This window comes from Pseudophryne corroboree, chromosome 12 (genome assembly GCF_028390025.1).
Source record: "Pseudophryne corroboree isolate aPseCor3 chromosome 12, aPseCor3.hap2, whole genome shotgun sequence".
Classification (NCBI taxonomy): Eukaryota; Metazoa; Chordata; class Amphibia; order Anura; family Myobatrachidae; genus Pseudophryne; species Pseudophryne corroboree.
The window spans coordinates 48,149,658-48,175,473 of record NC_086455.1 but is presented as its reverse complement, the minus strand read 5'-3'; the positions used below and the strand labels follow the sequence as shown (position 1 = coordinate 48,175,473).

At 48.6% G+C, this 25,816-nt stretch overlaps 1 protein-coding gene across 2 annotated transcripts in view; it reads left to right on the top strand.

Moving 5' to 3' along the window:
• Positions 1-25,816, top strand: part of HEATR5A (HEAT repeat containing 5A) — a 231,919-nt gene that overhangs the window by 71,539 nt on the left and 134,564 nt on the right. For both annotated transcript variants that reach the window (XM_063947464.1, XM_063947463.1), the window contains exons 14-20: positions 228-391; positions 2,599-2,774; positions 2,900-3,005; positions 4,169-4,359; positions 4,472-4,631; positions 11,060-11,249; positions 24,826-24,995. In XM_063947464.1, coding sequence (XP_063803534.1) covers positions 228-391; positions 2,599-2,774; positions 2,900-3,005; positions 4,169-4,359; positions 4,472-4,631; positions 11,060-11,249; positions 24,826-24,995 — 1,157 coding nt within the window. The remainder of the gene's footprint in view (positions 1-227; positions 392-2,598; positions 2,775-2,899; positions 3,006-4,168; positions 4,360-4,471; positions 4,632-11,059; positions 11,250-24,825; positions 24,996-25,816) is intronic.

Here is a 25,816-nt window from a genome sequence, read left to right as displayed (position 1 = left end):
CGTAGTCCACGTGGATCGTTACGTATGAAAAGGTTCAAAAAAAGAAAAAAATTGTGAAAAACTCATGTCGACCTTTTAACATGTCGACCTAAAGACCCTGTCGACCTAGACACCCTGTCGACCTAGTTACTGTCGACCAATAGTGGTCGACCTAGACATTGTCGACCTAGTTACTGTCGACTTTCAGTCCGGATCCCACCTTTTACTTTGCTTCATCTTCCCAACAGAAAGTCTTTGTGCCATCATGAAGGAATTAGTGGCTGACCTCTCCTCCCCTGACTACACCCCTAGTGGGGCTGCATTCTTACTACCATCGCTCTGTCATCCTGATGACCTAGTACTGTTTGGCCCTTCACTGCAGGAGACTGGCCACAGGGCTTTGGAAGAGCAGGTAAAGTAGATTGATTTATTGGTGGTTACCTAATAGTATAGAAATATCTATGACTCAAATGATTTATAGAGAATAAATCCGACTAATGTGGTTCTGTGGCTAAAACCTTGTATAGCAGACCACACATCAAAAATGCCCTGTTCTTCCCTTTTTTTACTCTGCAAAGACCTGTATGAGCCTAAAGTGTAAGAGTTCAACAAGAACACCATACCAAAACTTCCTTCCTTGGGCACGACTGGCCAAATTGAACCAATTTTATACTTCTACCTTGTGCCTAAAAGCGGGATGGTTATTTTTATCCGGTAAATTTTATGCAAGACCCCCACCAACCATTTTTGTCTCTTTGCATTGGAATGGTGGTTCAAGTCCCATTGGTCAGCAGCAGGACTATAACCATCAGCTGGTGGTCACTATGGCTAATAAGTGAAGAATTTTCTCTTGGACACCGTTTTAACCAGATTATTGTAGATTACAGTTCAATCCAACAATTAATGACAGAGTGTTTCCAATTGACATCATAGGAGCGAGAAATGGTCACGAAGTTCCATTTGTAAAGTGCACTATTTGTCTAGAGATGATAAATTAAATTTGTTCATTTCATCAGATTAGTTGATTATTTTAGATGGTAGTTTTATAGATATCCAGCTCTTAGAAAAGAGCCCTATTACTTGTCCTCTTCCTGCAGAAGGTCATGCTGGAAAGGGTCATTGTAACGTTCGCTGCCTCTGACTGGCAGATGTAGTTTTGGTACATCAATATGATTACCCTCTTTTAGATGTCCTCCTTTCTCTGGACTACTTATTCATTGCCATTCTTTTCTCGTTTGTCTCCATACTTGGTTTGTCACAAACACAAAGTGGTCTTCCAGCATAAGGTATGCTCCAGCTATCGCCTAAATTAAGAGTTGTCATGCATCCTCAGAACCCTAAATATGCAGTACTACACAGACTGGATGTGGTGCACAACCTATGGATTTATTGTTCATGAACACAAGAATTTCATTAAGCGCTTTGCTTTTTTTCGAGAGCGGGGTTGAGATGTGGCTCCACTTGTTCAGTACTATCCAGATGCAGGATCATGGGTCTACACATAGAAAAAAAGAGGTTAAAAATAAGAGGCTGTTAGCTTAAATTTCTCCAAAGGTATGGGCCTGCCCACCAACGTCTAGGTCACCTCTATGTCGGGCAAGTCCCTAACATTCTAGGGGTTCACAGTGGTGAAAAGTAAGTGAAAAAATACATGGATAAAAAAGACAAACAACGAAAGTGATATAAAATTTGAATGTGTTAAGTGGTGATGCCCTGAAGTGGCCCAGCCAGAATAGCTCAGGGGATCCCACACCCCAATGCTTATCTGAATACTGACATTATATAACTATAAAGTAGACTTGCTTTTGATTATGCCTAATTCAATGTACAGCCTGTTTTTTCTGGGGGGGTTTTGTGTGTGAAATAGTACCAGGGGCGAATTTAGAGGTCAGGCCGCCCCTAGGCACAACATTGTCGATCACTCCACCCTCCCCACCCCCATCATGTCACTGCTCCCTTCATGTTGGGGCCTACCGACTGCCAAAGCAGCACCAACCCAACCCCCCCCCCCGTCACCTCCATAATTTACTGATCATTGCCCCTCACCCCTCTGCAGTTAAAATATAAAAAAATAAGTTGTGATGAGAAGAAGAAAAAAAAAGATTCATCTTACAATTGGCCTAGCAGGGCTTTCATGCATGGGAGCGTACTGTGCCTTCCCCCCAGCAAGTGTCACCCCTAGGCACGTGCCTCCTGGGATATTCACTACTGAATAGTACCTGTTTACAGGCGAAAACACACAGGATCAGATATAAATTCCCCAATCCCGATAGCGCCAGTTTTCAGGGCTAATTGAATAGCTCCCAGGGGATCATTTAGCTGTGGTGGTTTACCGCAGCTAATTAAATTCCAGCCCTTTTGTAGCAAAAGTTGTGTCAAGACAAAAAAACATTACATGCATGCCGTTTTTGGCCTGCAGCCCAAATTGAGCAGCATGCACGGCCGACAGTGAGGGTCATTAACGACCCACGGGGCCGCACATCACTCGTCGTTGTCTGCATACACACGTATTGATAAAGTAACTGACTCTTCCTGAGCGACGTTTCATTTATCACTAAGTGTGTACCCACCTTAAGATTATGGTTTGTTCATGGAGGTTTCTAATCCTTCTTTGTGCAGCTCCTCTCTAGCAGCGGGTTTCCAGGTGGCAGTTTGGAATATGAGCCTCATGCAATCTACCAGATGCCCTCAGAAGGATTGTCTGTGCCAGCTCCCCTGCCTCCAGCCTTCACAGTCATACAAGCTGCAGCCTCACTCTTTGGTGTTTTACTGTCTAATATGCCAGAGTCACAACGGTAAGAGGAAAATGACCTATAGGAGATTTTTTGCACACTTTGAAAAAAAATTATTTCCATGTTCAGAGTACATGAATTTCAACCCATATAGGTAATGTTTACCTCTTCCTTTTTGATGTTTGTAGAACACAAATATTGGAGCAGTTGGTGGATTCTGTCAAGCAATCAAAGGGTTCCCGTCAGCAGAGTATGCAGCTATCTGCTCTGTCCGCCCTGTGCTGCTTCCTTAAAGTAAGTTGTAATGTTAGGACATTCTCATGTCATTAGGATTTGTATGGAATGTTACCTAGAAATCAGTGGGGCAGATAGACAATTTGTCATCAGTCTTGTGCGGTCTTGGGAAGCAGAGACTCACCTGTCATACTTCAGTGTACTCCAGAGTTTTGGCTAGAAAATTATTAGAATGATATCATCTTTGTATTATATCTATCTATCTATCTATCTATCTATCTATCTATCTATCTATCTATCTATCTATCTGTCTGTGTGTGTGTGTGTGTATGTATGTATGTATGTATATGTATATATATATATAATATGTTAGGAAGCTGAAATTTAACATATGTTTTCGTCAGGTGGGAAATAGGAAAACTACATAATTAGAGTGTTAATAAACCTCCCATAAGGGGATGAAAAGGGGGTTGGCACAATGACATCATCACCGATGCGTGGCTTTCGTTGCGTGAACGATAGCGCCAAATCGGAAAATCTGATCCAAATTTGTATTGCACCTCCAGTGTGTACAATTTCATTAAATATAAAAATGGTCCTGTCACTTTTCCTGTGTCTGCTACGGGTGCTCCTCTGGTAACGCCAAGAACCATGGATTAATATTTATTTACATTAAGACGTCTCAAATGTACATCTTTATAGGTTTACCAAATTTATATTTACAACCGTGAAAATCAGAAAATCCCATGCGTAGAACACGTAGAACAGCTTGTTCTGTATAATACTTTTTATTATTCTAATCATTTTTATAGTCCTATTTGTATTATTCCAATCATTTTTGTGTGTGTAAATCTGGCTGTGATACTAACCAGTGTCTCGCCTGCCGCTGTTTTTTTTGCGCATCTTCCAGCCAGGGGGTAAATTTACTAAGGTGGGAGATTTTTAGAACTGGTGATGTTGCCCATGGCAACCAATCAGATTCTACTTACCATTTATCTAGCTGCTTCTAGCAGATAATAGATATAATCTGATTGGTTGCTATGGGCAACATCACCAGTTCTAAAAATCTCCCACCTTAGTAAATTTACCCCCTTGTTTCTATACCTCATTGTGGAGAGTATTACATTTTGAAATATATTATTTCTTTATGGCACCACAAGAGGTATTTAACTTATTGGTGATCCATTATGTGTACAGTACATTAATTGAGTATGTTTTTGCAGCACCTGGCTACTGATCACATGAACTTAGGGTCAGAGGAAACTCGAAGACCATGCCTCTGCCTGATTCTAGGAGCCCTGGAGAGCAATAACCCAGGGTTGCGCTGTGCAGCTGTGGAATGCATGGCCAGGTTGGTCCATGTAGTGGCAGAACCTGTATATACATCAGGATTAGCACAAGCAAGCTTTGATAAGTAAGTGGTTTCAGGTTACCATAAAATAGCATTTATTTTACAATACCCTTCGCCTGACCTTGAGCTTGACATTGCTTATTCAGACATTTGTTCCTATTTCTATGATTTTCAGATTGAAGATAGCCAGGGATGTGGTCGCTAGAACAGGTCACTCTCTAGCTTTGGGTTCTTTGCACAGATACCTCGGAGGGCTCGGCTCCTCCCAGCACCTTGCGTCTTGTGTAGCAGTCCTTCATTCATTGTCTCAGGATACCACATCCCCGGAGGTTCAGGTGAGCAGTAAAGCCTAGGAACTGCAGTTACAGTCCTATGGTCTCCTCTTTGCATTGTGTACATCGGGTTCACTACGGCTGGCCGGCGGTCGGGCTCCCGGCGACCAGCATCCCGGCGCCGGGAGCCCGACCGCCGGCTTACCGACAGCTTGGCGAGCGCAAATGAGCCCCTTGCGGGCTCGCTGCGCTCGCCACGCTACGGGCACGGTGGCGCGCTACGCGCGCCACACTATTTTATTCTCCCTCTATGGGGGTCGTGGACCCCCACGAGGGAAAATAATTGTCGGTATGCCGGCTGTCGGGCTCCCGGCGCCGGTATACTGAGCGCCGGGAGCCCGACCGCCGGCAAACAGAAGACCACCCTGTACATCATTACTAACAAAGGTGGATTAGTGTAAGCTTATATTGCGTAATATATTAAGACATAGGGCCTAATTCAGGTAGGATCGCAAAGCGCGAACCAACAGCAAAAAATATGCATGCGCAGCGCCCATCCTGCGCATACACCCGCATTTTCTGTGGGGGGCCACAGAAAATGCGATCGCCTCTGCCTGCCAATCAGGCAGAGGCGGTTGCGGGGCAGGGGTGGGCACAATGCTCCATTTCCTAGACGGGGCGTTGGGGGTAGGGGTGGGAATGTTCGTGGCGTGGGTGTGATTGTGGCAGCTGCGGGAGGTCCACGCAGCCGCCGCGATCAGAAACATGGCGGCGGACCGCCTGCGGGAGCTGCGCCGGCAGGAGGCAACATCGATTTCTGCGGTGAAGCAGAATATGCAATGCAGTCGCAATTTCTGCTTCATCAAGGGGAGGTGGCGGCGGTCAGCATTCTGGGCGGTCTTGTCCTGCGATTGGGCAGCCCTCAGCATGCAAACAAAAGGATTGCAAATTCTGCTAATTAGTGACATAATCCTTGAACCTTTGCAGAGATATTTGCAACCAAAATCATCCTGACTCGTTTTCCTTTTATCATAATAATTATAGTACCTCACAGAATTGGGCCATTGGGAGTATAAAGGTACATCACATCAGCATGGCCAGGGGGATTCCGCTCAGACCTTCAGGAACAGATTACTGTGGATGAGATTTTAATAATGAGTGTTTTTTTCGGTATGCTGCCTGGGCAACAGCATACCTGCGCCGAGAGAGTTAGAGGGGAATGGTCCCCGGCCTTGCGAGGTGCAGAGCCGCTTCCCCGCTGCAGGACCACCATCCTGAGGGTCTGTTTGTTCAGCGGGGCACTGCACCATGGCTGTTACAGCCGCAGCACGCCACACACCCCTAGTGTTGCCTGAAGGTGACATCGGTGGTGAGTACACACCGGGGGCTCCGCTACGGCTGATCAAGGGCAAGATGTACGGGACCCTCCCTGGGGGATCCCTCTAGGATCCCCTGTGAGTACACTGGCTCAACATGTTTATCTAAGCACTTGTGTGAGGTTTTAAGCTTATTGAAGACTTTGCCAGTATAAATAATATGTATAGCTCCGGCGCCATTGGAGGGGGCGGGGCTTCCTCAGGGTGTGACCAGCAGCGTTTGGCGCCTTCCTTTGCTTACAGAAGCCATCAGCAGCACACACTCAGCGCTTCCTGCCTCACATACACGCTGGAAACTGGTACAGGGTGTAGATAAGGGGTAGAGCCGCTTGTGTACACTATTCTGAGCCTATTTAGGACTGCATTTATTAGTGTTATTGTGATTACAGAGCTGACAGTCTCACTGGGGCTGTGTAGCTCTTGGTGTGCTGGTATTTCTCCCTCTCTGTACGTCTCCTCTCACATACAGTAGGAAAAGCAGGCTTGCATTATTACTGCCTGTGTGTAAGCGTATGTGTTTGTACTTACTGTGAATATGGGTAAGTACAAGCTGTGCAGTATCTGTCACGCCAGATGCTCTCCAGTGTCTAATGACTGTGAGCACTGTAGTCAATCTTCACAAATTAGTGAAGAGGTTGGGGGAGAGGGTACAGAGCCCAACTGGTTTGGGTCTCTTAAAACTATGATGTCAGATATGTCATCCCAGCTCACTGCTAATGTGCAGAAGACTCAGCTACTACAACAAGCTGTTGCAGATTTATCTGCTAGGGCTGATGCACAGCTTCCCCTCTCTCCTGCAGGTCCTCAAAAGCGTGGTTTACCTGCTCTGCTCTCTGATACAGATGATGATATCCAGGATGATGGGGATGACCCTGACCCCGTTAGTGGTGATCCCGAGTGTGTTGAACCCCTCACTTTGGCTATAAGAAATGTGTTACAGCTCCCTCTAGAGGACGCTTCTTCACAGCAGTCGTTTTTCTTTGTACAAAGCAAGCCCAATGTCACTTTCCCTGAATCACCAGAGTTAGATGACTTATTCAAACAGGCCTGGAAAAATCCAGACAAAAAATTCCAAGTGTCCAAAAAGTTTTTGCGCACTTTCCCATTTGCTCCTCAAGTTAGAAAATTTTTGGAGGAATGGGGTGGATGTCTCAGTCTCTCGCCTGTCTAAGAAGGCTTTCGCAGAGACCGATCATTGCGGGTTGCTGGATGACCCATGCCATTTATTCTTGGGCCACACAATTTCAGGGAGGCCTCTCGGGGGATATGCCCTTAGTTACCATGGTTACCCTTCTGAAACACATTCAGGATACCACCCATGTCCTCTGTTATTCCCTCAAGGAGATGGGGAACATAAATGGTGGTGTCGGAGCGCAGGGCCTTGTGGTTGCGTCAGTGGATTGCGGATGCAGAATCCAAATGTAATGTGGAGTCCCTCCCCTTTTCTGGAGAATGGCTTTTTGGGTTTGAGTTGGATGCCGGGATTACAAAGGTTACTGCCGGGAAATCCACATTTCTCCCCTCTGGGGCCCCGCCGGCGAGACTTTCCTATCCAGGACAGTCTGTCCAGTCCTTTCAGTCTCGCACATTTCGATCAAAGGCCAGAGGTGCCAGAGGTATGTCCAGAAAACCTGCCACTACCAGTCCTCAGGAACAGTCCACCAGTTCTGCTTCCACTTAAGTCTCAACATGACGGTGCCCACCCACCCCGAGGGGATCTCGAGGTGGGAACTCAACTGATTTTTCAGATCAAGCTTACCAGCTTTGGAGGATATGCAAGTTACGTTACAACAGGCTATCCGAAAATTGGTCCAGTCCCACGTCATTGTCTCAGTACCTCTACCGCAATGCGTCATGGGGTTTTACTCAAACCTGTTTGTGGTGCTGAAGCTGGATGGTTCGGTCAGTCCCATTCTGAATCTGAAATACTTGAATCCTTATATAAAGGTGTTCAAGTTCAAGATGGAGTCCCTGCGTGCAGTGATTGCGGGCCTGGAAGAACAGAAATTTATGGTCTACTTGGATATTAAGGAAGCCTATCTCCATATTCCGATTTGACCTCCTCATCAGGCGTACCTGCGGGTTGCCCTGCTGGACGATAACTTCTAATTCCAGGCACTACCCTTCGGCCTGTCAACAGCCCCGAGGGTATTCACGAAGGTGATGGCGGAGATGATGCTTCAGCTCTGGATCCAAGGGATCAATGTGGTGCCTTATCTAGACGATCTTCTGATAAAGGCAAGGTCCAGGGAACTCTTGTTGTTCCATATAGACCGCACCATCCATCTTCTGTCCAACCAAGGTTACAGAAGTCCCACCTGGACCCAACTCAGAGGCTCCTGATCTTGGGGATGTTGCTGGATACTGTGCACAGTAGGTGTTTCTACCAGAGGACAAGGCGATAACTCTTCAGGAGATGGTCCGCTTGGTGCTCCACCCTACTCGGGTCTCCGTACATCTCTGCATAAGAATGACAGAATGTTTCAGTTGGATCTCCTGAGCAAGTGGTCCAGATCACATCTCCAGATGCACCAGATGATTTGGCTGTCACCTCAGGCCAGGATCTCCCTCCTGTGGTGGCTTCAGTCCTCCCCAATCTCCTGGAGAGCAGGAGTTTCAGGATTCAGGACTGGACCCTCCTCACAACGGATGCGAGTCTGCAAGGATGGGGAGCTGTCACACAAGGGGTGTAGTTCCAGGGCAGGTGGTCATCCCACGAATGCCTCCTTCCAATCAATATTCTGGAACTTTGGGCGATCTACAATACTCTGCTTCAGGCATCTCCTCTGCTCAAGGATCAAGCGATCCAGGTACAGTCTGACAACACCACGGCGGTGGCGTATATCAGTTGACAAGGTGGGACAAAAAGCAGAGCCTGCATGCAAGAGGTGTCAAAGATACTCCTCCGGAAAGAAATGCAAGAGCCATGTCGACAATCTTCATTCAGGGTGTGGACAACTGGGAGGTGGACTTCCTGAGTCGTCACGATCTCTTCCTGGAGGAGTGGGGGCTTCACCTTCTGCTGTTCCAGCAGATCATCGACCGGTGCGGTTGCCCACAAATAGACTTGATGGCTTCTCATCTCAACAAGAAAATTCCCTGGTATTGCTCATGGACCAGGAACCTTCATATGAGGGCAGTGGACGCACTGGCGTCGCCTTGGCTGTACCGGCTAGTATACCTGTTTCCTCCGATCCCATTGCTCCCAAGGGTGCTAAAGCCGGTCAGGAATCAAGGTGTCCAGGCAATTCTAATTGCCTCGGATTGGCCTCGGAGGGCGTGGTACGCGGCGGATCTTCTGAACATGTCCGTCGAAGACCCTTGGCCTCTACCACTCAGAAGAGAACTTCTCAAACAAGGACCGTTCGTCTACCCGGAGTTATGGTGTCTTCGTTTGACGGCATGAAGGTTGAGTGGAGCAACCTAGCTCACAAGGGCCTTTCCAAGAAGGTTATTGCAACCATGGTTCAGGCCAGGAAACGTGCGACATCAAAACACTATCATCATATCTGGAGGAGATATGTCTCTTGGTGCGAGGACTGCTCGTATCCGCCTGCAGAGTTTCACTTGAGACGTTTCATACGTTTTCTGCAGGCTGATGTGGATAAGGCCTTACGTCTGGGTTCCAATAAGGTCCAGATTTCAGCTCTATCCATTTTCTTTCATAAGAAATTGGCAGTGTTGCCAGAAGTTCAGACCTTCTTGCAAGGGGTACTCCACATACAACCTCCCTTTGTGCCACCTACGGCACTCTGGGAATTGGATGTAGTGTTGAAATTTCTACAGTCCTCCTGGTTTGAACCTCTGATGACGGTAGAAGACAAGTACCTCACGTGGAAGACGGTGATGTTACTGGCCCTGTCTTCTGCTCGACGTGTTTCAGAATTAGAGGCCTTATTGTGTAAAAGTCCATACTTGGTCTTTTACGAGGACAGAGCGGAGCTCCGGACTACACAGCAGTTGCTGCCGAAGGTTGTCTCCGCGTTTCATCTGAATCAACCTATCGTGATTCCGTCCAGTTCGGACGCTTTTGCTCCTCCATTGGATGCTGTGCGGGCCTTGAAGATCTATGTCAAGCGTACAGCTCGGATCAGATAGACGGATTCCTTGTTTAGGCTCTATGATGCGCAGAAGAATGGTTGCCCTGCTTCAAAGCAGTCCATTGCTCGTTGGATTAGGCTTACTATCTAACAGGCCTATGTGTCGGCAGCCTTACCTGTTCCTAAGCCTCTAAAGGCCCACTCTGCTTGATCATTGGGCTCTAACTGGGTGGCTGCCCGTGGCGTCTCAGCCTCGCAACTATGCCGAGCTGCTACCTGGTCGGGGAAGAACACTTTTGTGAAGTTCTACAAGTTTGACACCCTGGCCAAAGAGGATACCCAGTTTGGGCAGGCGGTGCTGCAGCAGCCTCCGCCCGTTTCCACCCGTTCTGGAAGCTTTGGGACGTCCCCATCGTACTAGTTTCCCCCAATATCCCTTATGGATGCTAGAGAAAATAGGATTTTCATACCTACCGGTAAATCCTTTTTTCGTAGTCTATAAGGGATACTGGGCGCCCGCCTCTGTGCGTTGACTTTTCTGCAGGTTCTTGTTCTATAGTTACATTTTCAGCTGTTGCTGTTGTTGTTGACAGCCGTTTCTGGTTGTTATATGTTAGTGGTGTGCTGGTGTTGTATTATTCGTTCTCTCATATATGTCCTTTCTCCTTCGGGCACATTTTTACCTATAACTGCCTGTGGGCGGGGGCATAGAGGGGAGGAACCAGCACACCCAGTTGAAGAAATTTTAAAGTGCACTGGCTCCTTTGGACCCCGTCTATACCCCATCGTACTAGTTGCCCCCAATCCTATTTTAGAAATTGTAGCCTAGTGACTCTTCTCTTTACTACTTTGTTTTTAAATATAACACTAATCAGTGACACATTTTTTAAGTGGAATCTTTAGTCTGCCATTCTAATGCATATCTAGTAAAGTTTGGGTTTAATAAATGTTTCTTCAGTAAGATTACTCTAGAATGCCTTATTATCTGAATACTCTCTTCTTTATGTGTGAATAACTAATGACATCCTGTCTCCTAGATATCCAGAACTTTTCATTTTGTTTTTTTCATCTACAGACCTGGGCCCTGCACTCTCTCTCCATCATCATTGATTCTTCCGGACCTCTGTACTATGTGCATATAGAACCCACACTGTCTCTCTTATTGACTACGCTGCTTAGCACACCACCATCACATGCAGAGGTCCACCGCAGTCTGGGGCGCTGTCTGAGTGCCCTCCTGAATACACTGGGACCCGAACTTCAAGGTAGACTGATACAGTAAATATTCTGAGAGCTCTCGGTATTCAGCTGATGGTCAAACCATAATGCCTGCGCTGCTGTTTATATGATCCCTGAAGTACATACTTGTTTCAATGATTTCCCAGAAAAAATGGGGTCAGTTCAATTATCTGCGACTTAGTCATGCCTGTGAGTAAGCGCGGTTGTATGCTGTACTTATGGTACCTCCGGAATAGAGGAATTTTGCTCACAGCCCCATAGAGCTATGAGGATATGTGTGTGAGTCCAGGCCGCTGGTTGTGGTGCCAGCAACAGGAAATGTTGTTGCAGGGACAGCTCACACATTTTGCAGGTACATGCCAGTGTCTGCAGCTACCCAGACATCCTGTACAGTTACCCCCATGTCCCCCACCTGTGTGTATCTGCCCTGTGTGCAGGATAGTGTAACCATGTCATCCTATCTGCAGCCTCCCTGTCATTCTGTGCAGTTACCTCCATGTCCCCCCACCTGTGTGTATCTGCCCTGTGTGCAGGATAGTGTAACTGTGTCCTCCTATCTGCAGCCTCCCTGACATCCTGTACAGTTACCCCCATGTCCCCACCTGTGTGTATCTGCCCTGTGTGCAGGATAGTGTAACTGTGTCCTCCTATCTGCAGCCTCCCTGACATCCTGTACAGTTACCCCCATGTCCCCCACCTGTGTGTATCTGCCCTGTGTGCAGGATAGTGTAACTGTGTCCTCCTATCTGCAGCCTCCCTGACAGCCTGTACAGTTACCCCCATGTCCCCACCTGTGTGTATCTGCCCTGTGTGCAGGATAATGTAACCATGTCATCCTATCTGCAGCCTCCCTGACATCCTGTACAGTTACCCCCATGTCCCCCACCTGTGTGTATCTGCCCTGTGTGCAGGATAGTGTAACCATGTCATCCTATCTGCAGCCTCCCTGACAGCCTGTACAGTTACCCCCATGTCCCCACCTGTGTGTATCTGCCCTGTGTGCAGGATAGTGTAACTGTGTCCTCCTATCTGCAGCCTCCCTGACATCCTGTACAGTTACCCCCATGTCCCCCACCTGTGTGTATCTGCCCTGTGTGCAGGATAGTGTAACTGTGTCCTCCTATCTGCAGCATCCCTGACAGCCTGTACAGTTACCCCCATGTCCCCACCTGTGTGTATCTGCCCTATGTGCAGGATAATGTAACCATGTCATCCTATCTGCAGCCTCCCTGACATCCTGTACAGTTACCCCCATGTCCCCACCTGTGTGTATCTGCCCTGTGTGCAGGATAGTGTAACTGTGTCCTCCTACCTGCAGCCTCCCTGACTTCCCGTAAAGTTACCCCCATGTCCCCCACCTGTGTGTATCTGCCCTGTGTGCAGAATAGTGTAACTGTGTCATCCTATCTGCAGCCTCCCTGACATCCTGTACAGTTACCCCCATGTCCCCCACGTGTATCTGCCCTGTGTGCAGGATAGTGTAACCATGTCATCCTATCTGCAGCCTCCCTGACAGCCTGTACAGTTACCCCCATGTCCCCACCTGTGTGTATCTGCCCTGTGTGCAGGATAGTGTAACTGTGTCCTCCTATCTGCAGCCTCCCTGACATCCTGTACAGTTACCCCCATGTCCCCCACCTGTGTGTATCTGCCCTGTGTGCAGGATAGTGTAACTGTGTCCTCCTATCTGCAGCATCCCTGACAGCCTGTACAGTTACCCCCATGTCCCCACCTGTGTGTATCTGCCCTGTGTGCAGGATAATGTAACCATGTCATCCTATCTGCAGCCTCCCTGACATCCTGTACAGTTACCCCCATGTCCCCACCTGTGTGTATCTGCCCTGTGTGCAGGATAGTGTAACCATGTCATCCTATCTGCAGCCTCCCTGACATCCTGTACAGTTACCCCCATGTCCCCACCTGTGTGTATCTGCCCTGTGTGCAGGATAGTGTAACTGTGTCCTCCTACCTGCAGCCTCCCTGACTTCCTGTAAAGTTACCCCCATGTCCCCCACCTGTGTGTATCTGCCCTGTGTGCAGGATAGTGTAACTGTGTCATCCTATCTGCAGCCTCCCTGACATCCTGTACAGTTACCCCCATGTCCCCCACCTGTGTGTATCTGCCCTGTGTGCAGGATAGTGTAACTGTGTCATCCTATCTGCAGTCTCCCTGACAGCCTGTACAGTTACCCCCATGTCCCCACCTGTGTGTATCTGCCCTGTGTGCAGGATAGTGTAACCATGTCATCCTATCTGCAGCCTCCCTGACATCCTGTACAGTTACCCCCATGTCCCCCACCTGTGTGTATCTGCCCTGTGTGCAGGATAGTGTAACTGTGTCATCCTATCTGCAGCCTCCCTGACAGCCTGTACAGTTACCCCCATGTCCCCACCTGTGTGTATCTGCCCTGTGTGCAGGATAGTGTAACTGTGTCATCCTATCTGCAGCCTCCCTGACAGCCTGTACAGTTACCCCCATGTCCCCCACCTGTGTGTATCTGCCCTGTGTGCAGGATAGTGTAACTGTGTCATCCTATCTGCAGCCTCCCTGACATCCTGTACAGTTACCCCCATGTCCCCACCTGTGTGTATCTGCCCTGTGTGCAGGATAGTGTAACTGTGTCATCCTATCTGCAGCCTCCCTGACAGCCTGTACAGTTACCCCCATGTCCCCACCTGTGTGTATCTGCCCTGTGTGCAGGATAGTGTAACCATGTCATCCTATCTGCAGCCTCCCTGACATCCTGTACAGTTACCCCCATGTCCCCCACGTGTATCTGCCCTGTGTGCAGGATAGTGTAACTGTGTCCTCCTATCTGCAGCCTCCCTGACAGCCTGTACAGTTACCCCCATGTCCCCCACGTGTATCTGCCCTGTGTGCAGGATAGTGTAACTGTGTCCTCCTATCTGCAGCCTCCCTGACATCCTGTACAGTTACCCCCATGTCCCCACCTGTGTGTATCTGCCCTGTGTGCAGGATAGTGTAACTGTGTCCTCCTATCTGCAGCCTCCCTGACATCCTGTACAGTTACCCCCATGTCCCCCACGTGTATCTGCCCTGTGTGCAGGATAGTGTAACTGTGTCCTCCTATCTGCAGCCTCCCTGACATCCTGTACAGTTACCCCCATGTCCCCCACGTGTATCTGCCCTGTGTGCAGGATAGTGTAACTGTGTCCTCCTATCTGCAGCCTACCTGACATCCTGTACAGTTACCCCCATGTCCCCACCTGTGTGTATCTGCCCTGTGTGCAGGATAGTGTAACTGTGTCCTCCTATCTGCAGCCTCCCTGACAGCCTGTACAGTTACCCCCATGTCCCCACCTGTGTGTATCTGCCCTGTGTGCAGGATAGTGTAACTGTGTCCTCCTATCTGCAGCCTCCCTGACAGCCTGTACAGTTACCCCCATGTCCCCCCACCTGTGTGTATCTGCCCTGTGTGCAGGATAGTGTAACTGTGTCCTCCTACCTGCAGCCTCCCTGACATCCTGTACAGTTACCCCCATGTCCCCACCTGTGTGTATCTGCCCTGTGTGCAGGATAGTGTAACTGTGTCCTCCTATCTGCAGCCTCCCTGACAGCCTGTACAGTTACCCCCATGTCCCCACCTGTGTGTATCTGCCCTGTGTGCAGGATAGTGTAACTGTGTCCTCCTATCTGCAGCCTCCCTGACAGCCTGTACAGTTACCCCCATGTCCCCCCACCTGTGTGTATCTGCCCTGTGTGCAGGATAGTGTAACTGTGTCCTCCTACCTGCAGCCTCCCTGACTTCCTGTAAAGTTACCCCCATGTCCCCCACCTGCCCACCTGTGTGTATCTGCCCTGTGTGCAGGATAGTGTAACTGTGTCCTCCTATCTGCAGCCTCCCTGACATCCTGTACAGTTACCCCCATGTCCCCCACCTGTGTGTATCTGCCCTGTGTGCAGGATAGTGTAACCATGTCATCCTATCTGCAGCCTCCCTGACATCCTGTACAGTTACCCCCATGTCACCCACGTGTATCTGCCCTGTGTGCAGGATAGTGTAACTGTGTCCTCCTATCTGTAGCCCCCCTGACATCCTGTACAGTTACCCCCATGTCACCACCTGTATCTGCCCTGTGTGCAGGATAGTGTAACTGTGTCCTCCTATCTGCAGCCTCCCTGACAGCCTGTACAGTTACCCCATGTCCCCCACATGTATCTGCCCTGTGTGCAGGATAGTCTGGGTGCTCTGACTGCGGAAAGCAATCAGATAGGATTGGTCAGTTTCCGGCATGATCTGTATGAAGCTATACAGTTGTGGACCAGGTAGCCACTGAGTCCAGCTGGTTGTAGTCAGGTTTTTCCTGCGTACTATGGGCATTGTACACGGCATGATGAGTGGTATGATTATTTATGCTAATGAGCTAGTGATCACATCTAGGCAACTTCAGTTATGAAAATTGGGGAAAATATACAGAAGGTATTACAGGTTGAGTATCCCTTATCCAAAATGCTTGGGACCAGAGGTATTTTGGATATCGGATTTTTCCGTATTTTGGAATAATTGCATACCATAGTGAGATATCATGGTGTTGGGACCCAAGTCTAAGCACAGAATACATTTATGTTACATATACACCTTATACACACAGCCTGAAGGTAGTTTTAGCCAATATTTTTTATAACTTTGTGCATTAAACAAAGTGTGTCTACATTCACACAATTCATTTATGTTTCATATACACCTCATACAGACAGCCTGAAGGTCATTTAATACAATATTTTTAATAACGTTGTGTATTAAACAAAGTTTGTGTACATTGAGCCATCAAAAAACAAAGGTTTCACTATCTCACTCAAAAAAGTCTGTATTTCGGAATATTCCGTATTTCGGAATATTTGGATATGGGATACTCAACCTGTATCACCTTATTACAGCCCTGTATGGAAGGGAATATGTTTAACATAAATGATAGAGAAGTAGATAGGATATTTGAATAATCTGAGAGCTAACGGGTTGAAAATAAAACAAATTAAAAAACACAGTAATGGATCCACAACACTCTTACTCTTCCTGTGTTTCAAGAAAAATAAGTTTTCATTTTTAAAATGAGATAATAGCAGATGCTTCATGTCTGGGGATATAACACTGAGAAAATAGCGGGTCACTGGCTATGTTAGCTGGTATTAAACTGAATGTGTTCTGACTGAATATTGGGGGTCATTCCGACCCGTTCGCACGCAGCGGTTCTTCTCTGTGGGGCAAATGGGTCGGAAATGCGCATTCGCGGCGGACGCATTGCGCATGCGTGTCGTTGCCTGGCGACGATCATCGCCGGGCAATGACGCCGCCAGCGGCAAGAATATGGACAGGCGGGAGGCGTTCCGGGACGGATACTCACCGTTCCCAGCCGTTTTCGGGGAGTTGTAAGCAAAACGCAGGCGTGTCCAGGCGAACGGAGGGCAGATGTATGACTTCAAAGCCGGGACCTGCATCGCTGGATCCGTTACACAGTAGGTCTAGAGCTAGTCTTGTTTTGCAGGAAACTTTTTTAGCATAGCAGGGCTGCTCAAGCGTTCGCAGCCCTGCTATGCTAGACTACACTCCCCCATAGGCGGAGATTAGTTGATCGCACCAGCAGCAAAAAGTTGCTTGGTGCGATCAACTCGGAATGAGGGCCATTGGACATTTGTAGGATACATGCAATGCATGTTAAGAATCAGAGTATGACTTATTATTTTAATACATCTTGTGCCTTTACTTCTATTATGTTGTTCTGTTTTTTTCACAAATACTGAAATTTACATATAATATATATATGTATTTATTTATTCATAAATATCTTCCTCCTATATGTCTGTCCAGCTCACATGTGTCTTATATGTATCTATGTAGACTAGATTGGCCAAGTGGTTCTTATCTGTCATCAAATACTATGGGGTATATGCAATTAGCGGCGAATCGCGGCAAATTATCGCCGTTTTTTTAATTCGACACAATTCGACAGGTGAATTCCGGCAGGTGGCTTCCGGAATTCACCATATTCAATGAAAAACGGATTTGACAGTCCCGCGGACGAAAAACGGCAGATTTGCCGGATTTTGCTGCGATTTAAAAAAATGGGGAAAAACCCGGGGAAAAATGGCGTGGGGTCCCCCCTCCAAAGCATAACCAGCCTCGGGCTCTTCGAGCTGGTCCTGGTTCTAAAAATGCGGGGGGGAAATTGACAGGGCATCCCCCGTATTTTTAAAACCAGCACCGGGCTCTGCGCCTGGTGCTGGTGCAAACAATACGGGGGACAAAAAGAGTAGGGGTCCCCCGTATTTTTTACACCAGCATCGGGCTCCACTAGCTGGACAGATAATGCCACAGCCAGGGGTCACTTTTATACAGTGCCCTGCGGCCGTGGCATTAAATATCCAACTAGTCACCCCTGGCCGGGGTACCCTGGGGGAGTGGGGACCCCTTCAATCAAGGGGTCCCCGTCCCCCCAACCACCCAAGGGCCAGGGGTGAAGCCCGAGGCTGTCCCCCCCCCATCCAAGGGCTGCGGATGGGAGGCTGATAGCCTTGAGTAAAATGACAGAATATTGTTTTTTTCAATAGTACTACAAGTCCCAGCAAGCCTCCCCCGCAAGCTGGTACTTGGAAAACCACAAGTACCAGCATGCGGGAGAAAAACGGGCCCGCTGGTACCTGTAGTACTACTGGAAAAAAAATATCCAAATAAAAACAGGAGACACACACCGTGACAAGTACAACTTTTTCTCTGACGTCCTAGTGGATGCTGGGACTCCGTCAGGACCATGGGGAATAGCGGCTCCGCAGGAGACAGGGCACAAAATTTAAAAGTTTGACCACTAGGTGGTGTGTACTGGCTCCTCCCCCTATGACCCTCCTCCAAGCCTCAGTTAGGTTTTTGTGCCCGTCCGAGCAGGGTGCAATCTAGGTGGCTCTCCTAAAGAGCTGCTTAGAAAAAGTTTGTTAGGTTTTTTATTTTCAGTGAGTCCTGCTGGCAACAGGCTCACTGCAACGAGGGACTTAGGGGAGAAGAAGTGAACTCACCTGCGTGCAGGATGGATTTGCTTCTTAGGCTACTGGACACTAGCTCCAGAGGGACGATCACAGGTACAGCCTGGATGGGTCACCGGAGCCGCGCCGCCGACCCCCTTGCAGATGCCGAATAGAAGGTCCAGAAACCGGCGGCAGAAGACGTCTCAGTCTTCATGAGGTAGCGCACAGCACTGCAGCTGTGCGCCATTGCTCTCCGCACACTTCACACCAGCGGTCACTGAGGGTGCAGGGCGCTGGGGGGGGCGCCCTGGGCAGCAATGTAATATACCTATTCTGGCTAAAATATATCACATATAGCCCCTGGGGCTATATGGATGTATTTAACCCCTGCCAGGTTCCAAAAAAACCGGGAGAAGAAGCCCGCCGAAAAGGGGGCGGGGCCTATTCTCCTCAGCACACAGCGCCATTTTCCTGCCCAGCTCCGCTGCGAGGAAGGCTCCCAGGACTCTCCCCTGCACTGCACTACAGAAACAGGGTAAAAACAGAGAGGGGGGGCACTTATTGGCGATATTTATAATATTTGAGCTGCTATAAAGGGAACACACTTATTAAGGTTGTCCCTATATATATTTATAGCGCTTGGGTGTGTGCTGGCAAACTCTCCCTCTGTCTCCCCAAAGGGCTAGTGGGGTCCTGTCTTCTATCAGAGCATTCCCTGTGTGTCTGCTGTGTGTCGGTACGTGTGTGTCGACATGTATGAGGACGATGTTGGCGTGGAGGTGGAGCAATTGCCTGTAATGGTGATGTCACCCCCTAGGGAGTCGACACCAGAATGGATGGCTTTGTTTATGGAATTACGGGATAGTGTCAGCACGCTACAAAAGTCGGTTGACGACATGAGACAGCCGGCAAACCAGTTAGTACCTGTCCAGGCGTCTCAGACACCGTCAGGGGCTGTAAAACGCCCTTTACCTCAGTCGGTCGACACAGACCCAGACACTGACACTGAATCCAGTGTCGACGGTGAAGAAACAAACGTATTTACAGTAGGGCCACACGTTATATGATCACGGCAATGAAGGAGGCTTTGCATATCTCTGATACTGCAAGTACCACAAAAAGGGGTATTATGTGGGGTGTGAAAAAACTACCGATAGTTTTTCCTGAATCAGAGGAACTGAATGAAGTGTGTGATGAAGCGTGGGTTACCCCAGATAGAAAACTGCTAATTTCAAAGAAGTTATTGGCATTATACCCTTTCCCGCCAGAGGTTAGGGCGCGCTGGGAAACACCTCCTAGGGTGGATAAGGCGCTCACACGCTTATCAAAGCAAGTGGCGTTACCGTCTCCTGATACGGCCGCCCTCAAGGATCCAGCTGATAGGAGGCTGGAGAATACATTAAAAAGTATATACACACATACGGGTGTTATACTGAGACCAGCAATCGCCTCAGCCTGGATGTGCAGTGCTGGCGTGGCTTGGTCGGAGTCACTGTCTGAAAATATTGATACCCTGGATAGGGACAGTATTTTACTGACTATAGAGCAGTTAAAGGATGCATTTCTTTATATGCGAGATGCACAGAGAGATATTTGCACTCTGGCATCAAGAGTAAGTGCGATGTCCATATCTGCCAGAAGAAGTTTATGGACGCGCCAGTGGTCAGGTGATGCGGATTCCAAACGACATATGGAAGTATTGCCGTATAAGGGGGAGGAATTATTTGGGGTCGGTCTATCGGATCTGGTGGCCACGGCAACGGCCGGAAAATCCACCTTTTTACCCCAGGTCACCTCCCAGCAGAAAAAGCCGCAGGCTTTTCAGCCGCAGTCCTTTCGTTCCTATAAGAACAAACGAGCAAAAGGACATTCCTATTTGCCCAGAGGCAAAGGAAAGGGTAAGAGACTGCAACAAGCAGCTCCTTCCCAGGAGCAGAAGCCCTCCCCGGCTTCTACAAAGGCGTCAGCATGACGCTGGGACCTTACAAGCAGACTCAGGGGCGGTGGGGGGTCGCCTCAAACATTTCAGCGCACAGTGGGCTCACTCGCAGGTGGACCCCTGGATCCTGCAGGTAGTATCTCAGGGTTACAGGTTGGAATTCGAGATGTCCCCTCCTCGCCGTTTCCTAAAGTCTGCTTTGCCAACGTCTCCCTCCGACAGGGCGACGGTATTGGATGCCATTCACAAGCTGTATTCTCAGCAGGTGATAGTCAAGGTACCCCTCCTACAACAGGGACAGGGGTATTACTCCACGCTATTTGTGGTACCGAAGCCGGACGGCTCGGTAAGACCGATTCTAAATCTAAAATCTCTGAACCTGTACATACAAAAATTCAAGTTCAAGATGGAGTCACTCAGAGCAGTGATAGCGAATCTGGAAGAAGGGGATTTTATGGTGTCCTTGGACATCAAGGATGCTTACCTTCATGTTCCAATTTGTCCTTCACACCAAGGGTACCTCAGGTTCGTGGTCCAAAACTGTCATTATCAGTTTCAGACGCTGCCGTTTGGATTGTCCACGGCACCCCGGGTCTTTACCAAGGTAATGGCCGAAATGATGATCCTTCTTCGAAGAGAAGGCGTCTTAATTATCCCTTACTTGGACGATCTCCTGATAAGGGCAAGATCCAGAGAACAGCTGGAGGTCGGAGTAGCACTAACCCAAGTAGTGCTCCAACAACACGGGTGGATTCTAAATTTTCCAAAATCCCAACTGATCCCGACGACACGTCTGTTGTTCCTAGGGATGATTCTGGACACTGTTCAGAAAAAGGTATTTCTTCCGGAGGAGAAAGCCAGGGAGTTATCCGATCTAGTCAGGAACCTCCTAAAACCAGGAAAAGTATCTGTGCATCAATGCACAAGAGTCCTGGGAAAAATGGTAGCTTCTTACGAAGCGATTCCATTCGGCAGATTCCATGCACGAACTTTTCAGTGGGATCTGCTGGACAAATGGTCCGGATCGCATCTGCAGATGCATCAGCGGATAAAATTGTCCACAAGGACAAGAGTGTCTCTGCTATGGTGGTTGCAGAGTGCTCATCTGTTAGAGGGCCGCAGATTCGGCATACAGAACTGGGTCCTAGTGACCACGGATGCCAGCCTGAGAGGCTGGGGAGCGGTCACACAGGGAAGAAACTTCCAGGGCGTGTGGTCAAGCCTGGAGTCGTCTCTTCACATAAATATACTGGAGCTAAGAGCAATCTACAATGCTCTAAGCCTGGCAAAACCTCTGCTTCAGGGTCAGCCGGTGTTGATTCAGTCGGACAACATCACGGCAGTCGCCCACGTAAACAGACAGGACGGCACAAGAAGCAGGAGGGCAATGGCAGAAGCTGCAAGGATTCTCCGCTGGGCAGAAAATCATGTGTTAGCACTGTCAGCTGTGTTCATCCCGGGAGTGGACAACTGGGAAGCAGACTTCCTCAGCAGACACGATCTGCACCCGGGAGAGTGGGGACTTCATCCAGAAGTCTTCCACATGATTGTGGTCCATTGGGAAAGACCAATGGTGGACATGATGGCGTCCCGCCTCAACAAAAAACTGGACAGGTATTGCGCCAGGTCAAGAGACCCTCAGGCAATAGCTGTAGACGCTCTGGTAACACCATGGGTGTACCAGTCAGTGTATGTGTTTCCTCCTCTGCCTCTCATACCAAAAGTACTGAGAATTATACGGCAAAGGGGAGTAAGAACGATACTCGTGGCTCCGGATTGGCCAAGAAGAACTTGGTACCCCGAACTTCAGGAGATGCTCACGGAAGATCCGTGGCCTCTACCTCTAAGACGGGACCTGCTTCAGCAGGGACCGTGTCTATTCCAAGACTTACCGCGGCTGCGTTTGACGGCATGGCGGTTGAACGCCGAATCCTAAGGGAAAAAGGCATTCCGGAAGAGGTCATCCCTACCCTGGTAAAAGCCAGGAAGGAGGTGACTGCACAACATTATCACCGCATTTGGAGAAAATATGTTGCGTGGTGTGAGGCCAGGAAGGCCCCGACGGAGGAATTTCAACTGGGTCGATTCCTACATTTCCTGCAAACAGGATTGTCTATGGGCCTCAAATTAGGGTCCATTAAGGTTCAAATTTCGGCCCTGTCGATTTTCTTCCAGAAAGAATTGGCTTCAGTTCCTGAAGTCCAGACTTTTGTAAAAGGAGTACTACATATACAAGGACGGCTGGAGTCAGAAAATCTGACTCGCTGTTTATACTGTATGCACCCAACAAGCTGGGTGCTCCTGCTTCTAAGCAGACGATTGCTCGTTGGATTTGTAGCACAACTCAACTTGCACATTCTGTGGCAGGACTGCCACAGCCTAAATCTGTCAAGGCCCATTCCACAAGGAAGGTGGGCTCATCTTGGGCGGCTGCCCGAGGGGTCTCGGCATTACAACTCTGCCGAGCAGCTACGTGGTCAGGGGAGAACACGTTTGTAAAATTCTACAAATTTGATACCCTGGCTAAGGAGGACCTGGAGTTCTCTCATTCGGTGCTGCAGAGTCATCCGCACTCTCCGGCCCGTTTGGGAGCTTTGGTATAATCCCCATGGTCCTGACGGAGTCCCAGCATCCACTAGGACGTCAGAGAAAATAAGATTTTACTTACCGATAAATCTATTTCTCGTAGTCCGTAGTGGATGCTGGGCGCCCATCCCAAGTGCGGATTGTCTGCAATACTTGTACATAATTATTGTTACAAAAAAATCGGGTTGTTATTGTTGTGAGCCGTCTGTTCAGAGGCTCCTACGTTTGTCATACTGTTAACTGGGTTCAGATCACAAGTTGTACGGTGTGATTGGTGTGGCTGGTATGAGTCTTACCCGGGATTCAAAATCCTTCCTTATTGTGTACGCTCGTCCGGGCACAGTATCCTAACTGAGGCTTGGAGGAGGGTCATAGGGGGAGGAGCCAGTACACACCACCTAGTGGTCAAACTTTTAAATTTTGTGCCCTGTCTCCTGCGGAGCCGCTATTCCCCATGGTCCTGACGGAGTCCCAGCATCCACTACGGACTACGAGAAATAGATTTATCGGTAAGTAAAATCTTATTATTACACACTGCCGACACACATACATACTTACCTATGTCGACACGCCGACTGCCACAGTCTCCGACGATCCGAGGGTACCTGTGAAAAAAATTATACTCACCTGCCAGTGTCCAGAGATAAATCCACGTCCAGAGATAATCCTCGTACTTGGCAAAAAAAAACACGAACACGCGTACCACCGGACTGAAAGGGGTCCCATGTTGACACATGGACCCCTTTCCCCGAATGCCGGGACATCACGTGACTCCTGTCACTGAGGTCCCTTCAGCCAATCAGGAAGCGCTACTTCCGTGGCGCTCACCTGATTGGCTGTGCGCGTGTGACCTCAGACAGCGCATCGCAAAGCCTCTCCATTACTTTCAATGGTGGGAACTTTACGGGTAGCGGTGGGGTTACCCGCGGTCAGCCGCTGACCGCGGGTGACCTCACCGCTGATGCAAAGTTCCCACCATTGAATATAATGGAGAGGCTTTGCGATGCGCTGTCTGAGCTCAGACGCACACAGAGCCAATCAGCAGAGTGCAAGGACGTTGCACTCGCTGATTGGCTGAAGAGACACTTCTGTGACAGCTGTCACGGGGGTGTCTGCATTCGTGGAAAGGGGTCTCATGTGTCAACATGGGACCCCTTTCAGTCCGGTGGTACGCGTGTTCGTGTTTTTTTTTTGCCAAGTACGAGGATTATCTCTGGACGTGGATTTATCTCTGGACACTGGCAGGTGAGTATAATTTTTTCACAGGTACCCTCGGATCGTCGGAGACTGTGGCAGTCGGCGTGTCAACATAGGTAAGTATGTGTGTGTCGGCAGTGTGTAATAGTTGTACTTGTCACGGTGTGTGTCGCCTGTTTTTATTTGGGTATTTTTTTCCCAGTAGTACTACAGGTACCAGCGGGCCCGTTTTTCTCCCGCATTCTGGTACTTGTGGTTCTCCAAGTACCAGCTTGCAGGGGAGGCTTGCTGGGACTTGTAGTACTACTGGAAAAAACAATATTCTTTCAATTTTGACAAAGCTATCAGCCCCCCATCCGCAGCCCTTGGATGGGGGGGACAGCCTCGGGCTTCACCCCTGGCCCTTGGGTGGCTGGGGGGGGGGACCCCTTGATTTAAGGGGTCCCCACTCCCCCAGGGTACCCCGGCCAGGGGTGACTAGTTGGATATTTAATGCCACGGCCGCAAGGCGCTGTATAAAAGTGACCCCCGGCTGTGGCAAGGAGATTGGTTTACATGTGTAGAGAACCTTATCTGGCCATTTACCTTTGCGAATCTGCTAATAGCCACCATTAACTTATATAACCTAATTGCCAGTTGTGGTTCCTAGTGTAATCCTGCCTATGAGGGTTTCTCAGATGGGCTGGAATTCCTAGAAGGTTTAAGTTTAGAGCAAATCTGAGGTGAGGCGACTCAGTATCCAAACCTCAATGTTTCTACTTTTTTATTCCCGTTTATTTTTTCTGTATTAGTGTCCTTAATTCAGACACCCTTGCGGATGACACGCATGTGTTTGTGTTTTTATTCTGTTGCCATCTTGTTTGCATGTGTGAGTAATGAGCGTTGCTTTGTATGTCCTCTGTAGGTAGTGGAGAGTTGGTGGCATCACAAAGGAACTACTGCTTGCTGGCCTGCTCTGTCATGCAGGAGAACCTAGACTGCTTGGTTCAGGCCCAGGGCATCTCATGCCTACAGCAACTACACATGTTTGCTCCTAAACACGTCAACTTGGCTAGCTTGGTGCCAACCTTGTGTGTAAGTAATGCCTTCTTCTGTCCTCTGTTTGTCTAGCAGCATTTCGTAATGTGACCCTGTTTGTGTAAAGCTCTGTATCCATTCACACTTATCACAGTCGGAAATCAGAAGTGGGTCTTTTTTAAAAAATTTTAAAGATTCTCTTCTACACTTCAAAAAACATACTGGTAGATTAATTGGCTGCTGACTGCAATGGATCTTACTTCATACCACACAACTATCCAGGAACACTGCGACCTGTGGTTGGACCACAGTTTCCCATAAGGTCGCTCACTTACATTCTGGTAGCAGAGCAGCAGTGAGTGGGCACTCGGGAAGCGCTGGGCGTACTCCTAGTGTGTTGAACAGCAGGGAAGTGCCGTGCTCGTGAAGTGATGGTCAGTCAGGTCCTGACATGCACCCCTTTCCTTGCACAAAGTCACTACTCTCCACTCCAAAATGTTGGGAGGTATTCTACTTTGTGTGTTGTAGATAATTTAGACTGTAAGCTCAAATGGGGCAGGGACCAGTGTAAAGGACAGCCTCTGTTTAGCTCTGTGAAATATGTTGGTGCCACATAAATAAAAATGAATAAATAATAGACCTACTGTCACACTAGGGTGTTTTTATTAATCTGTTGGACCAATTAAAGCAGTAGATGCTCCTGAATGGAGGAAACTAGGAGGATGAAGATAATTCCTTCTCATATACTTTATTGAAGAAACAAACAGACTTCAGTGCAACTGATAAATAAAATGTCTGAACGTATTGAGAGGGGAGTTGTGCTGATTCACTGGAGGCAGTTCATGCGAGTGACGAATGGAGGATACTGGAAGTTTGGT